The sequence below is a fragment of the Strix aluco genome, chromosome W (assembly GCF_031877795.1).
Source record: "Strix aluco isolate bStrAlu1 chromosome W, bStrAlu1.hap1, whole genome shotgun sequence".
NCBI lineage: Eukaryota > Metazoa > Chordata > Aves > Strigiformes > Strigidae > Strix > Strix aluco.
In genome coordinates, this window is record NC_133970.1 from 21,355,220 (window position 1) to 21,369,572 (window position 14,353).

Genomic DNA, 14,353 nt, shown 5'->3' on the forward strand with positions numbered 1-14,353 from the left:
AAGTAGAAAAAAGAATGAGATATAATCTAAAAAGCTATGTCAGCTTTTCACTTGGACTCTGTTTTGTAAATGCCCTCCCTATCATCACACAGGATTGAAAAGGACTATATGCGTTCCAGTGGTTTTAAGTACCGCACTGAATATTGCACCTGCCAGAAGCAGATTTATCACCACAAGATCTTACAACCAACACACAGCTAATGACAAGCTAGAAATAGGTCTAAGCAGAACTCTTCTTGAGAAGAGTAAATTCAAGACAGTACCCATTTTTTTTAAAGGATTAGGGGTTAAATATATCTGTTTGACCCCCACACTGCTATTTTCTCCTGCCACCAGAGATCCTAAAATGCCAATTAATTGTATTTTCCAGCATTTGACAGGGAAAAGAGAAAAAAATGAAAGGTTTCTTCAAATGTATAGTTTTAAGACATTATGGTAATTAGTTATGATTTAAGCTGTTAGAATCAAAATTTTAGAAATAATGTGTTGTACCTTTCCTGACCTAGACAGCAAGCGAACACTGGCATCAGCTTTGCAGATGTACATGTAAGCTGTCAGGCATTCATCGAAGAGGAGGCTTTTGCTTTTCATTTTGGTTTTATTTCTTTTTTTTTATTAGTTGCCACAAAAGGAAAGCCTAAATCAGATTCACCAAAAATTTTCTGAAATGCTTTGCACTCAGTGCAAATATCTGCAGAATAAATACTCTGAAGTACCATAAACATCATAAAACATATTGATTCTAACATTAAATGGTTTCATATTTAAGGTTGTTTAAATGTCACCCCCCAGAAGCTGAACACATAAATTTAGGAGCTCTCTCCAGAAAAAACACCATAACTAGAGAAAATAATTTCTAATTTCTGTTGTGAAGTTAACAATATATTTAACACCCTAATCTAATGAATCAGTCTAATTTTAGAACTATTTGTTCTTTTCTGCATTTTCTGTTGTTTAAATTAAGATTGACTCCAAACACCAAATATAATTGCATAGGTGGTTTTCTATTGCATTCCACTGATCTGTGTTATTAAACTGCCTCTACTTCAAAAAAGTTCTGGTTTTATGTATTGAGTAACTCACTGTGTTTCTGTACCACTTCACTTTTCTGCTACTCCATTCTCTTAGCGAATGTTTCACTTGCATTCCAAACTAGTTATTTTACTAAATATTGAACCAAAATTTAACATCTTGCATGCTGCCCATATCCTGTCAGTCCCTGATCCCTTATTCTGGTGTTAAAAAATCATCACATGGAAGATGCCTGTTAATTACTGGGAAAGTAGACAGTTCAGTGATGGGCTAGAAATATGAAACTGTCATAACATTCAGTATGCAAAATGACAAATCCATTAGGAGAGGTGGAAAAACCAACATATGCCTCTCTGAGAAAAGAAGAGCTTGAAAAAAATCACTTTAAAATAGCCTTAAAAATGGAAAACTTTTTTTCTGGCAAAGGAAACTGTATTAGTTAAAAAAAAAACAAAACAAACAAACAACAGCAAAACTTTCAGACAGATTTTATGGGGAAACCTTTGCAATCCCAATAAAGCCCCTTTTGCTTTGAAGTCAGATGCATGATTCAGTAAATGACTCATGTTAGCAATTAGAAAATGGTCATTTAGGGCCCTGATTTCTTTTCAGACAAGGAGAGTGAGGAAAAAGACACAGTAAATTATGAGAGACTTAAAAGAAAGCAGGCTAAAGTATGAACTTGTTATTTCAGCAACAGAAGCAAAAAATCACTGATTCATTAAATGAAAGAGAAAGACCTCCATGGAAGCTGGTAAATAAGGAAAAGAAGCCAATTACATCTCTTCCCTTTTTACTCTCTCCGACCAGCATATAATGTTTTTCTAGGGTCTGCCTGTATATACTTCTTTCCAACTTCTCCACCCAACCCCTCCTCCAGCAGGTGGGGGCAGGGGAGATCTAGCAGGCAACAAGCTCCAGGTGGCTTTCTCAAGCACTTCACTGCCAAAATAATAAAATAAAATCTTCCCCTAGAAAACAAGTTTCTTTTGGGGGTGGGAGAGTAGGGTGTGAATGGGGGGAGGGAAGCCTCCTTAGAGGGGATTGGTTCAGCCTGGAAGAAAGGGAAATTAGTAAAGCATGAGTCTCCAAGCCATGCTGGTGGCCGGCGCTCTAAGAACGTTTTAGGATCAATTAGCATCGAGCTAGCTGCTGCTAAGGAGAGAGAGAGAGAGTGGGAGGGAAAGTAACTCCCAAAACTTCCTCCACAGCAGCAGGCACTGCTCGCTCCAACTGCAAAAGAGTTTCAGATGTCCCACCCCTCCTTGACCCCCTGCAAATAAGAGTTGACCACCAGAGCCATATCCTACTGCTGGTATTTAGACTACAGCTTCCAACCTGTTTACAACCAAAGAGGGAGAGACAAGTTGGGATTTCTATTTCTCTCTTTTTTTTTCTCCTTTCTTTCAAAATGCCATTCGGGAGAGTTCATAACAAAAGAAACTATCTCCTCTAGGCTTGTTAGTAAGCAAAGGATGAGTTGTGCAACTGGCTTAGGATTTGCAAAAAGGCAAGGGGGTGGGGATCAGAAGAAAGTGTGAAACTACAAAGTGTGAGTGCATGTGGATAAAGGGGTGTGTGAAAAATCCCTTCTAGTATCCTTTTCTCCTGGTTATTATTTATTTTTGTTGTTGTTGACTTTGCTGTCATCTATTTTTTCAGACCTTTCTGCATCTAAGATGGTGAAGAAAAGAGTGAGGAAGAGAACAAAACTACTGGGAAGTCTCAAATCAGGTTGAGGAGTGAGTGTGGGGGTGGGGAAAAGGAAAGAGGATTAACCACAGCACACGCACACCCCACCTCCCTTCTCCCCCCCCCCCCCCCAAAAAAAAAAAACCAACAAAACAACCAACAGCTCTTTTTTTCTGAAGGAGAACTTGAAGGATTAAAAAGCAGCAACCTCTGAGGCGATTTGTCTCCTGAGTTATGGATGTTGGTGCACTTACTTCAGGCCACATCAGAGCTCAGAGGGATCTAACCAGAAGCAGCAACCACTGGCTCTCCACTTGCCTTTTACCAGGTTTTACCCTTCCAGTATGTTTCATTTCATAAGACGTTTTCCAGCGCCCAGAGTTTCAGTACAATGTGCAAATGGATACTGACAAATGGTGCCTCAGCCTTTTCCCACCTGCCTTATTGTTGCTTGCTGCTGCTCTTCTTGGTGTCTTCTGTGCCTGTCGCCTGTCATGACCTCGGCCAGGACATGCTGTCCCCGGAGGCCACCAACTATTCTTCTTCTTCTTCATCATCATCATTCTCCTTCCCCTCGTCCTCCTCTCCTTCCAGTGCGGGGAGACACGTGCGGAGCTACAATCACCTCCAAGGAGACGTGCGCAAGAGGAAGCTCTACTCTTACAACAAGTACTTTCTCAAGATCGAGAAGAACGGCAAGGTCAGCGGCACCAAGAAGGAGAACTGCCCCTTCAGTAAGTACCGCTCCGCTGCCGGGCTGCCGGGCAGCGGCTGCTGCCCCGCCCTCCTCGCCTCGGAGCGCCCGGGCCCTCTGGCTGGGGAGGGAAGGGGAAGGTGAAGGGAGCGCGGGGCAGAGGTGGGGTGGGCTTCTCCAGGACGCCGCTCTCCGCCGGTCCCTATCTATAAATCTCTCCGGTTACATTTGTTTTGCGAATGGCTTCGCTGAGTACCGTTTGTTTATTTGTCAGAAGAGCAAATTAGAATGACTTGTACCGATGTGGCGGGGGGGAGCAGCATTGTCTTCCGAACCTGAAAGTCATTATTCCCTGTCATTAAAGTGCTCTGACGAGAACGCTGTATTGAAACAATGCATCGATTTCCCCCATGCACTCACATACTCTTCTCTCCGAGCTGCACAAGAGCTGTCCGCTCCGCGCTCCCTCCTCCCCGAGCCCCGAACAGGGGCTTTTTCCTTCGGGCTGGGATTTTGCCTAGGTTTGTTCTCCGCTGTGGGGGTATCCGGCGGGCGCTGGGAGCCGGTGCGCGGCCGCGCAGCGGGACGCGGTGGCCTGCCGCGTCCCTGGCGCGCCGCGCCGCTCCCGAGCTGCAGCGCCGCTATACCGCTACTCGCTCCATTGTAAACATCTGGGGCTGGGTTCACACAGACCTCACACGCATTTCATTGTCTCTTTTTTTTTTTTTTTTAAGAAATTATTTCAAATTAGAAGTCACATGGCTGCAGTTTCAAGCTTTTTTGTAGTACTAATTAGGCTTTTTCGGGTTTTCTGCCTGTGCAATCTCAAATTGAAATAACTGTAGTAAATCACAATATATTGCATTGTAATTTAAGTGAATGTATTCCACTATAGTAGCATGCTGAAAAAGTAAGCTCTGTTACGCAAGCGTTAGAAGAAACTCTAACTTGCCTCACTGGTGGAGGAACCATGTTTTGGTTCGTACTGCTTTACATAAATCCAGATAAACCTGGGGATAAATCTTCCATTAAATGAAAACAACTTAAAGTAACTTAAGTAGATCCCTTGTTAGCTAATGTGTTAAAGTATGGAGTACTTCAGCAGGTTGCCATGCTGTATGATAGACATTGTTGTTAATTCCACTGTGTATATATACCCATAATATAGGCTTGCAAACAGGGAGGAGAGGGCTGCTGTATCATATTGCCACTACTTCACTTGTTCCACCTTGCATCTTCATACTTTATCATGCACTTAATGTTTGTCAAAGCAGCTGATTCTTACCACCTCCCTTTCTATATTTCATAGAAAGCCAAATTCTTGAAAAACAGAGCTATGATGAAGGCTTCACTTTGATGAATTTGTGTGAAACTAGGTCCTAGAATTGTATTTCTTAGATTACTTTTGTTTGTGGAAGAGGACAGCGTCATTCCCCTAAAATAAGATTCTGAAACTTTGTGTGCATCTCTGAGAACACCAAGCCATTCTGTGTAGAATATTGCTGCCAAAAAGGCTATAAGGGGCCCAATCTGACAACAGTGTATCCAGAGAAGGAACTACTCATCTGAGCAGTCCTACTTAGCCAGCAGAACTGTTCAGTGAGTGAAGTTGTACACATGCATGAGCTTCTGTCAGATCTTGCCAAGAAGAGGTAGAATACACTGAAATGCACATATAAATCTTTCTACTCTTTCAGTCTATGTGCAAGAACAATGCCCTGTAACTATAGGGTGCGATTTATTTTTTTTTCATTTTTTTTTCCTAGTTTTCCAGGCAGTGCTCTCCAGAAAGAGAATTGGCATTCTTGGTGATGTCATGGTTATTGTCATGTCTGCAGAGTATCTATTGAAAGAGAGAAGGAAGTAATTTTTTTCATATCAATGCAAACAAATGCCATTATTATACATAACTGTATTTTGTCCCTCAGGTTTATGTCCAGTGAAGAAAAGACTCCCATTGTCTTAAAACTTGCAAACCACACTTACATCATGAAGTCAGACGTAGTGTACGACATCTTTAAATACAGAACAATTAGGATCTTGCTAGCGGAAGATAGGTCAAACAGTTGTATGTTCTTCTTTAATAGTCATTATAATTTGCAGTGGGCAATGATGCTTTCAGCACATAGGCTGAGACCATTTAAGTAAATATTTATTGTGCCTTAATTTCAAGGGAGTCTGTGTAGCAAAATGTTGCAAGTGATTCACAAAATCTATGCTTTTCATAACCTCACATGTAGCTGTGCAATCAGAATGCTGCTGTAATCCCCAGATGGACTGATTCCGTGCAAATATGTGGTATCATTAAGGTAGTCTAAAATATGTAATTACATGTGAACAAATTTCTGCCATGCGTAAAAGGCTAGTCAGCCAGCCCACTAAATTGTAGCCTCTTTAATGTTAAAGGCTATTTAATCTCTAATGTAAGGTCCTCTTTCAAAACCACACTTTCCTAAACAAATAATAGTGACTATTGACACACAAGACTTTGTTTGAAATATTCTAATTTGGGGGCTAATTTTCTTTTACTCATATGCTAATGTTTAAAATCCATTGATGCTGCAGTAAAGCCTTATCTGTAGGGCTGTAAGATCATGATATGTTTTGTAATTAGACAGTAGCTTTCATGGCTGGCAGCCAATTAAGCACTGTCAAGTAAGAAGAACAGTTAGAGAAAGTCAGAATAAACATTCAGAAAACAGAACTTAGTCCCCAGCCTTTGAAATAGCTCAAGTATTGTTCATAGATTTGCTCTATAAACATTGTTGAGTGCACTTAATGAGTTTACTTTGTCAGATGTTTTCCAACTTGATTGCTTGAAACTCTTCCATCAGCCTTTCTCTACCTATGGTAATGGAAACAGAGGTTTGTTACACCTGGAGTTTTGTCCTCAAAATGCAACTACTCAGTACTAGCTCATCCCTCAGCACCACAGCTGTGAAGTCCCTTGCCCCTGTTCTTGATAGAGCCATTTGCATGCATGAATAATGACAGCTGTACTGCTTTCTGGTGACTTAAGTACTTGTGGAGGGGAATACAAAACCAAAAAACCTCCAAAGAGTAATTACAAAAGCTCTTGTTATACCTTGAGATCTGGGCTGACCAAGAGGAGCTTAAGCCATATATAAAAATTGAGAGAAAACTGCATGTGTACAGATTCTGACTTTACTTGCACCCAGAAAGCTTTCTTGAAGATAATGAAACTCCTTGGGTTTAATGAACAGCATGATATGTGATAAGCTGGTTCAGGAAAACTTGAACATATTTTTGAGTGTTATGCTATTTTTAATTGACTTTTAAGGCAATTGTTAAGTATTATGAAGCATGCTTCAAATTTACAGGACAGATCTTAGTAGCTGAAGAATAGTAACACAATATGCAATGCTTAATTAGCAGCAGCTAGCCTGCAGTCTGTGGAGGGAGTTCTGCCTGAGCAAGTTTTGCAGGATCAGGCCGTTATTTAGGTATGCGTTTAGGGAGTGGAGGCTGTGTCATTGAGAATGGATATTGGTGGGAAGAATTTCTGGAGCGATTCACAGAATCGTCTAGGTTGGAAAAGACCTTGAAGATCATCCAGTCCAACCATTATCCTAACATTGACAGTTCTCAACTATACCAATTCCTGCGGGCTTTAGACCAAGCAGTGCTATGCAAAACATACGGTAGATGGCGGCACAGCCACTGTCTGGTGTCACCTCTGCTCGAAGTAGGTGGACAAGAAGGGGCTGGATCCTCAGCTGTATGAGCTAATTTAGCTCAAGCAAAGCTAAAAGGGCTTACACCAGCTGAGAGGCTATTAATTTGCCTTCTGAGCATCCGCAGTGGCTTAATTCAAACAGTGCAAAGGCACTGTAATTGCAGAATAAGTGTGTTTACTGGAGGAGCTAGCATGAAATATAGCTTCTCACAAGCTAACCTATCCCAGGTTTTTTCCCCTGAGTATGTGATTATCTTTTATACATGGCTGAAGTCCCTGATAGTCTCTGGCTTTTTTTTTAGTTAGTGTGGGATCAGATTAGCAACTTAGTGACTAATAGCAAGAAAGTTTTGAGCCTTATTCTGTAGCCCAAAAGATTGTAAACAACCACTCATTGCTAGAAATGTTGAATGTTACTACTGAGGGTTTTAAGTGTGTGCATATACATGACATAAATGCAGATTTATACTACATATTGGGTTATATATATAGAAATAACATTAAAAGTGTTTTGATTAAGTGTACTCAGCTTTTATGATTTTATTACACCTGAGGTATAATCAAAAGCTTGATAGGTACATTAACCTCAGATGTACAGCTCAAAGCAGATTAGAATACTTGGTAAAATATGTTGTTTTGCTACTGAACACTTTTTTTTAAGCTAGCTGTTTGAGGTTATCAACTCTTTACAAGCTGATGTTTGTAAATTAATGTGAGAACTCTTCTCCATTTTTCTAAAGACTGATTAGTGGGTGTATGTGTGTTGTTGTTTTAATCTCCATAGAGATCTGGTGGGGTTTTTTTACCAATTAAAAAGACTTAAAATAGGAAATAATACTTAGTGAAGTAATTTGAATCTTAGATCCTTTAATATGAAATTTATATGTTCTTATGGAGATGATTTCTCACTTTAAGTCTTTTTTTTTTTTCTCTTTCCCCTGCAGAACTCAGTTACATATTTCATAACCAGGAGTTTACAACCTCAGGCACTTAGGATTTATGATTGTGGAAAGAATTGTCTACATGACACTCTCCTGTTCCCCTTACTATATTCCCAACTTGTGGATCCTCCATGCTGATATTGTAGCCCTGTCATAAATCTGTTCAAAATATACAGTTGTAAGAAGTCTTTTTGTCTTCATAAATCTAACTTATAGCCACTTGCAAAAAAGAAAGAGTTAGGGGCAATTGGAAGTTTATTCTTCTTGAAACCTCAGAAGAATGAGACCAAGGGGTGGGCATACAGGCTTATAGATGCCATGCTGCTGTTTTAATGGGAGGGTTCTCAGGTAGTGGCTTGGTCAGAGCTTCCTTCGAAGATGGCTTTAGCTGAGCGAGCACTATAGAATGTGCTTACACTTTTGAAACATCTTGGATGCATCCAGTTGTAGGATAAGAGACTCTGTTTTGAAATAAGGCATTTTAAGATGACTTTCAGATGTCTTTGAGCTGTGTGTGTGTGAATAGGTGTCTTTTCACTTCAAATGGGAGTCAGATCAGATCCTGCAATAAGGAGTTTTCTTCCACAGAGCCTTTCATTTTGGAAAAGGAAAAAAAACCCTTCTATGAGCAAATCTTGTTAACCTGTGTGTCTTTAGTTAAAAATAGCAGGTACCTGTATGAACATAAGACAGCATCTCCTCTCATGGAGGATTCCTGACTTTTCCTCTGAGCGAATGATATAATTGCAGAAGGAAGGTTCTAAATAGGAAAAAAAAAAAATCTTTGTAAACAATATTGTATTTTTATTCTTAAGATTAATATTTGGGATGATAGAAATAGTGTCAGCAAAGCAGAGAAATTATTTGGTAAAGTTGGGATTTGTTATAATGCTCCCTTCATGGCCTGTTTTTGTTTTTCTCAGTTTTCTGAAGCACCTTCTGAATCAAGTTCTTACAGTCCCTTCTTCCCCCAAATAGCACTGAGTTGAAATTTCAGTTTGCACATTTTGAACGCTTGCTACCACTGCTTGCAGTCACCATAAGACCCTGAACTACCTTATACTAATATCTTGGGATTTATCATCTAATGATCTCTTTGACAGCACAAATAGTTTAAATGTTTATCAGCATTACCAATCAATGTCAGCTTGATGAGACTGCATGAAGAAGTAAGCTTTGCTTGCTTTGGGCTATGAAAATCAAATTATCAGATCAGAAATGGACAACACATTTAGGTAATGTGAGCACATGTGTTTCTTGATTGATAGGTATACTAGTACCACTAGTTTAACTGTATGTACTTATCAAACAAATTTTCCTTCTTTTGCTTCAACAACTTATTTTGATGCAATATTTTAATATCTTGCAGCCTTTCATTGTTTGGATACTTTGAACACAAAGAAGTAGTCAATGGTATTTGCAACCATTAGTTCTGTTAACTGGAAAGATTCTTGCAGTATTAATTGCTTTTGTTGCTAGTATCAATTTGTTGTAAAATGTCTCTGTTAGTTACAACATAGTAAAAAGGAGACAGGAAATGCTATTACATTAAGTTTTGAAGAGTCAGCCTGGGAAAACGCTCTGTGTTTATGAAGAAAATGGAAAATATTCAAGGGGAGGAGTGAGGAGGAAGTGGCTTACACTTTAATCACTGAATGGATGTTAAAGCTGAATTCATTAGCCGAGTGGATTAATAAAACTGATTATGCTACTTCATGAGTACAGTGCAACAAATGGAAGTTTCAGGAGAAAGAAATGGTTACAAGTGAGCCAGATCACATGCTAAATAATGGCTTTAAAGACACTCTTTGTTTTTAAATTAGGTCACACTTTTCTTTGAACATTCAGTTCTAATTGCAACAGTAAATCAAAGAATATATTCAAAGTAGGTTCCCATGTAAAGTGGGCAACTGGACAGTGCCTTTTTACTGCTACTAACATGTGCATCCAATTACTGGGTTGATATACTCAGTGTCAGTTGTTAGCCATTCCTCTATTTTATAGTTAGCCTAAAGAATTATTAGCCTGTCCCCTTTCACGTTTACCTCTAATCTGTCAGTAGTGTGTATCTTCTACAGTTAAAGAGGAATTTTCACATGCATTGAAGGTGACTTTCAAAAAAAAAAAAAAAAAAGACTACACCAAAAAGTTTCATTCCTTTTCCTCCTCCTCCTTTTCACAATTTCTAATGTTGTGCAAGAGAGGAAAAGGCTATGGATTCTAGAAACATGAATGCTCATGAATTTTATATAAAACCAAAGATCAGATCTTTCATAAACCTTGATTTAGTAAAGCAATATGATGCCTACTCTTTTCATGGTGGAAAACATATGTGAAGAACAGTAAACTTAGTTGTTTTTTGCAGTTCCTGACTGTTCTTCCTACACAGGGAGCAGAGGTGAAATTGGGGAGCCTGAAGAGTTTAGTTGCCCTTCCTTCTCCCACTGATATTAGAGGTTCAAAACATTGCCTAGAAATAAAGGAAATATAAGTTTTCTTTCAGGTTCCTGATGCACATCTGTGCAGCTGTAGTCAGTGTGTGGGGGAGTTGGGGAGGGAAAGCCAAAGCATTCAGGATGTTGTTTAATTGGGATTAAGGCATGGTGCTAAATGGAGGCTGGATATAAATCAATGATATTGTGCCCGCATTAGAGGAAGGAGATAGAAAGTGTGACGAATGCCAGAGCAACACTAGAAAGGATGATAAATAGGGGCAGCATGTGTCATGAGTGGGAGAGAAGTGGGGAGAGGGGGAGTGTGGCCTACCCATTTTGGCAGCAGTGAACTGTCAGTGATATTGAATTGTCCTGTCTCATCTCACTGCACCATCAGTTTGCTCACAGCCTGAATTTATGAAGCCATTAAGGTGCCTGTTGAATTTATCTAAAAGTATGTAATTGGTGTTGGGATATAAACTCTTCCTACTCCCACCCCCAACTTCATTGTATCTTCTCTGATCCTATTCTAGAGGTACTATTTGATAGGTGCTCTGGGATTCTCTTCAGATTATCCTCTTCAAGAGGATTAATAACCTGCTTTATTCCTAATGTCAAAGTCAGTACAGACTACATGCAAGCAGAAAGGTGGGCAAACTTGCCCTTGGAAGTAATTTTTCATTATGCTAGTACTATCTACTATATTTGTTATGAGAAACACACACCTGAAGGACATCAAGATATCCTAGACTTCTAAGTGGTTTAATCTTTTGAGGATGGAATAAGGTATTTTTATGACTGATATGTTTAGTGTTATTAAGTATGTCATATTTTGTAAGCTTATCTTTAAGATTTGAAGTAGTTACATAGTTACAAGCTCATGTATTCACTGTTTGTTACTACAGTGAGCAAGGTAATATATGGTCTGGAATAAGATACAGGATGACTATTTAATATGAAGTGGATTTTATAAGACTACCATTTTAGTGCCACCTTTTCATACATTTTTGACATTTTAGGAGATGCTAAAGCTTTTAATTTGGACTTTGCCACTTCCCTTGGGTTTTGCTTTGTGGGCAAAGAAGGCCAAGAAGAGGGAGATGCTGAGATCATGCAGACTGGCAATTCTATCCATCCTGGCAATGATGATGCTTCCTATTGCCAACATACTGTGGGAGATGCTGCAGGACGGGAAGTTGGACAATACTAGCAAAAATCTCTGCTCCAAGTACTATGTGGAGAAATGGACCATTTCTCTCACAGCTTCCTGTGCCTGAATCATCTGAGGAGTGGTAATTGGAACCCAATCTGTACATCCCATTGCATTTAGACTATGTAACAGCTATATATTGCTTAGTTATTCCTTGGTACCTCCTTTTCTCATAAACCAGTCAAGAACAGTGACTGCTGATTGCTTCAAAGCTGATGATAATTGTATATTAAGGAGCTACAAGACTGAACCCACTGACATTGCTAAAAACTTTTTAAGATCACTATATGGAAGACGCAGATTACTATTAGTAAATGTAGTGTGTAAAATACCTTGCTATAGGGCTTTGGATGAGGAAATACATTTCAACTGGATGGTATACCTTACAGAGCAGTTACTCCTTCAAGGCTGCAACTGAATTGGTTGGGAAAGAAAAGGTCCAACGCCAGCATTCTTTGTAGAAGAGTTTGGGGCTTTTTTGAACTTTAGAAAGGTTCTTAATGACCATGATGGAATTTTTTTATCAAAACAAGACTGAAATACATAAGGGCTGGAATAATGACCTGGGACTGTGGGAAACTAAAGGCTCATGTCCTTCACCATGAGCTGTGAAGATATCATGGGCATAAAGGGAACTGGGGGAGTATTTTGAGTTCTCCATGCTCCTCCTCCTGATGGTCAAGCAACACAGAGGAGGAATCTACTTAAAGGGAAAGGGAAGAAGACTGAACAATTTGGCACGAGGATAGTCTGTGGGAGCTAAACTTTGAGTATAGGAAGTGCCATAAAGTGTTAGGTATTATGAAATATCAGGTCCTATATATGTTTGTTATCTGTTGTACCCCAAAATTTATAAATGTATTTGACTCTAATCTCTTTGACTCCTTGATACTTATAAAATGAGGATAGTAATACTTCACAAATTATTTGTGAAACACCAGTAACACTGTGATGAATGCCACAAAAAAAGCCCACCAGGAGAGCAATAATCATCTTTTTACAGAAAGGTTTGGATATAAGGAATAGTAAAGGTAGTTTTGTCCTCACTATAGAATGGGAAAGAGTAAAGTATTTCTTAAATCTAGCAGTGTTATTTTTTTTCTAGTCAAAGGGCAAACACCTTAAGATTTCCCCCCCCCCCCCCCCCAAAAAAAAAAAAGCATATCTTCTCTTGCAAGTGTTCTGTCAAGATTACTCAACAAATTTGTTGCATAGCATAATACAAAAGTTAATGGCAAAATAGATCCTAACCAAACAGCATGGCTGTAGGTGCAAATTGGATCTGTCCTGTCAAGCTGAGCTCTAGATCTGGTTGTGCTGCTTGACCATTATAGTTGAGAGATGTCAAAATTGACTTTGCTAAACATTAGGATGTTTCAGCTCAAGGATCTATATAACTTCCATGATTAAACAGTTAAAATATAATTGCAATTTCACTCTTTACTGTCAGGTCTATCAAAGAAATTTGAGCATGATCCCCACCTAATATTTATAGTATTTGATCCTATTATACATTTTTGCGACTGCCTTAATTTCCCTGAAATGCTATCTGTGTTGGAGTTAAGCTACTGGAATTATTTGTTTGGTTTTTATTTCTTTTCCTATCTTTTTTTTATTATTGATACTTCCCTTTAGTGTCACAGACATTATTCTTTTTGGTTTAATTTATTACAGTTACTTTTACATGTCAAAACTTCTCTTTGAAATGACAGCCATCCAAGTTAAAGTCTTTTCAATTTTAGTGAGAACGCATATTATGAGGCTGACACTTGGCTCATGTGGTATTAATTTGGTCTCTTGGTCACTTCTGGGTCTCCTGCTGCAGTCTGCTCTGAAGAAGGCATATCTGCAGCTGGGGAGTACATGAGATTAACTTCCACCTCTCTGTGGCTTCTTGCCTTAGACAACACACTAAATAATTCCTCAAAGCATTATCCAGATTTGCTCAAAATTCACCATGCTTAGTTCATTCCTTCAGTTCTGCTGGACTCTGCTTGCAGCTGATTCTGCTTATGAATCAGGAAACATTTTTGCAAAGATGAGGATTTGGAGACTAACACTATTGTAAAATATCTATAATAATTTTTCTGTGGAACTCTTTGCTTTTTGGTTTTGCTGATTTTGTGAATGTGTATAGTAGACCATAAAGTCATCAAGGTATAACCTTTTTGTTTTCAACTGTACTTGGGGCATGAAAGCCTCATCTAGCTTTTCAGTACAGACTGAATTATAGTAACTCCCGTGTCCAAAATGAAATAAATAAAAAGAGAAAACCATGGTGCTTATATTCAGGAAGATATTTAGTGTTGTCTGAACTATTAAATTCAATAATTCTACAAAATAATTGCTGTTGTGCAGATGGAGGAGGTGTCAGCGCTCTTAGCTGGGGACCTTCAGACCTTAATCACAGTTTAAAATCCTTAAAAAGGGAGCCACAGATGTGAGGGGTACAAGTATCTGTGCTCACACACCAACACAGACTCAGGAAATATCTGTAATGATGAGCAGGAAAACCAGTACATAAAAACATCTAACTACTTTCTGTTACCTTATGCTTAATACAAGAAGTTATAGCTGAGCTTACCAGACTTCTCATTAAGCCCTTAATGGGGATGGGAACATATTTTTGGTGTTTGAGTAAACTGCAATCTG

General features: G+C 39.0%; 1 protein-coding gene across 1 annotated transcript in view; it reads left to right on the top strand.

Annotated features, from left to right (window-relative positions):
* The first annotated feature begins 3,115 nt into the window (after positions 1 to 3,115).
* The window catches only part of LOC141917601 (fibroblast growth factor 10-like), a 71,582-nt gene continuing 60,344 nt past the window's right edge, over positions 3,116 to 14,353 (top strand). Inside the window, exon 1 of the mRNA XM_074810940.1 lies at positions 3,116 to 3,458. Coding sequence (XP_074667041.1) covers positions 3,116 to 3,458 — 343 coding nt within the window. The remainder of the gene's footprint in view (positions 3,459 to 14,353) is intronic.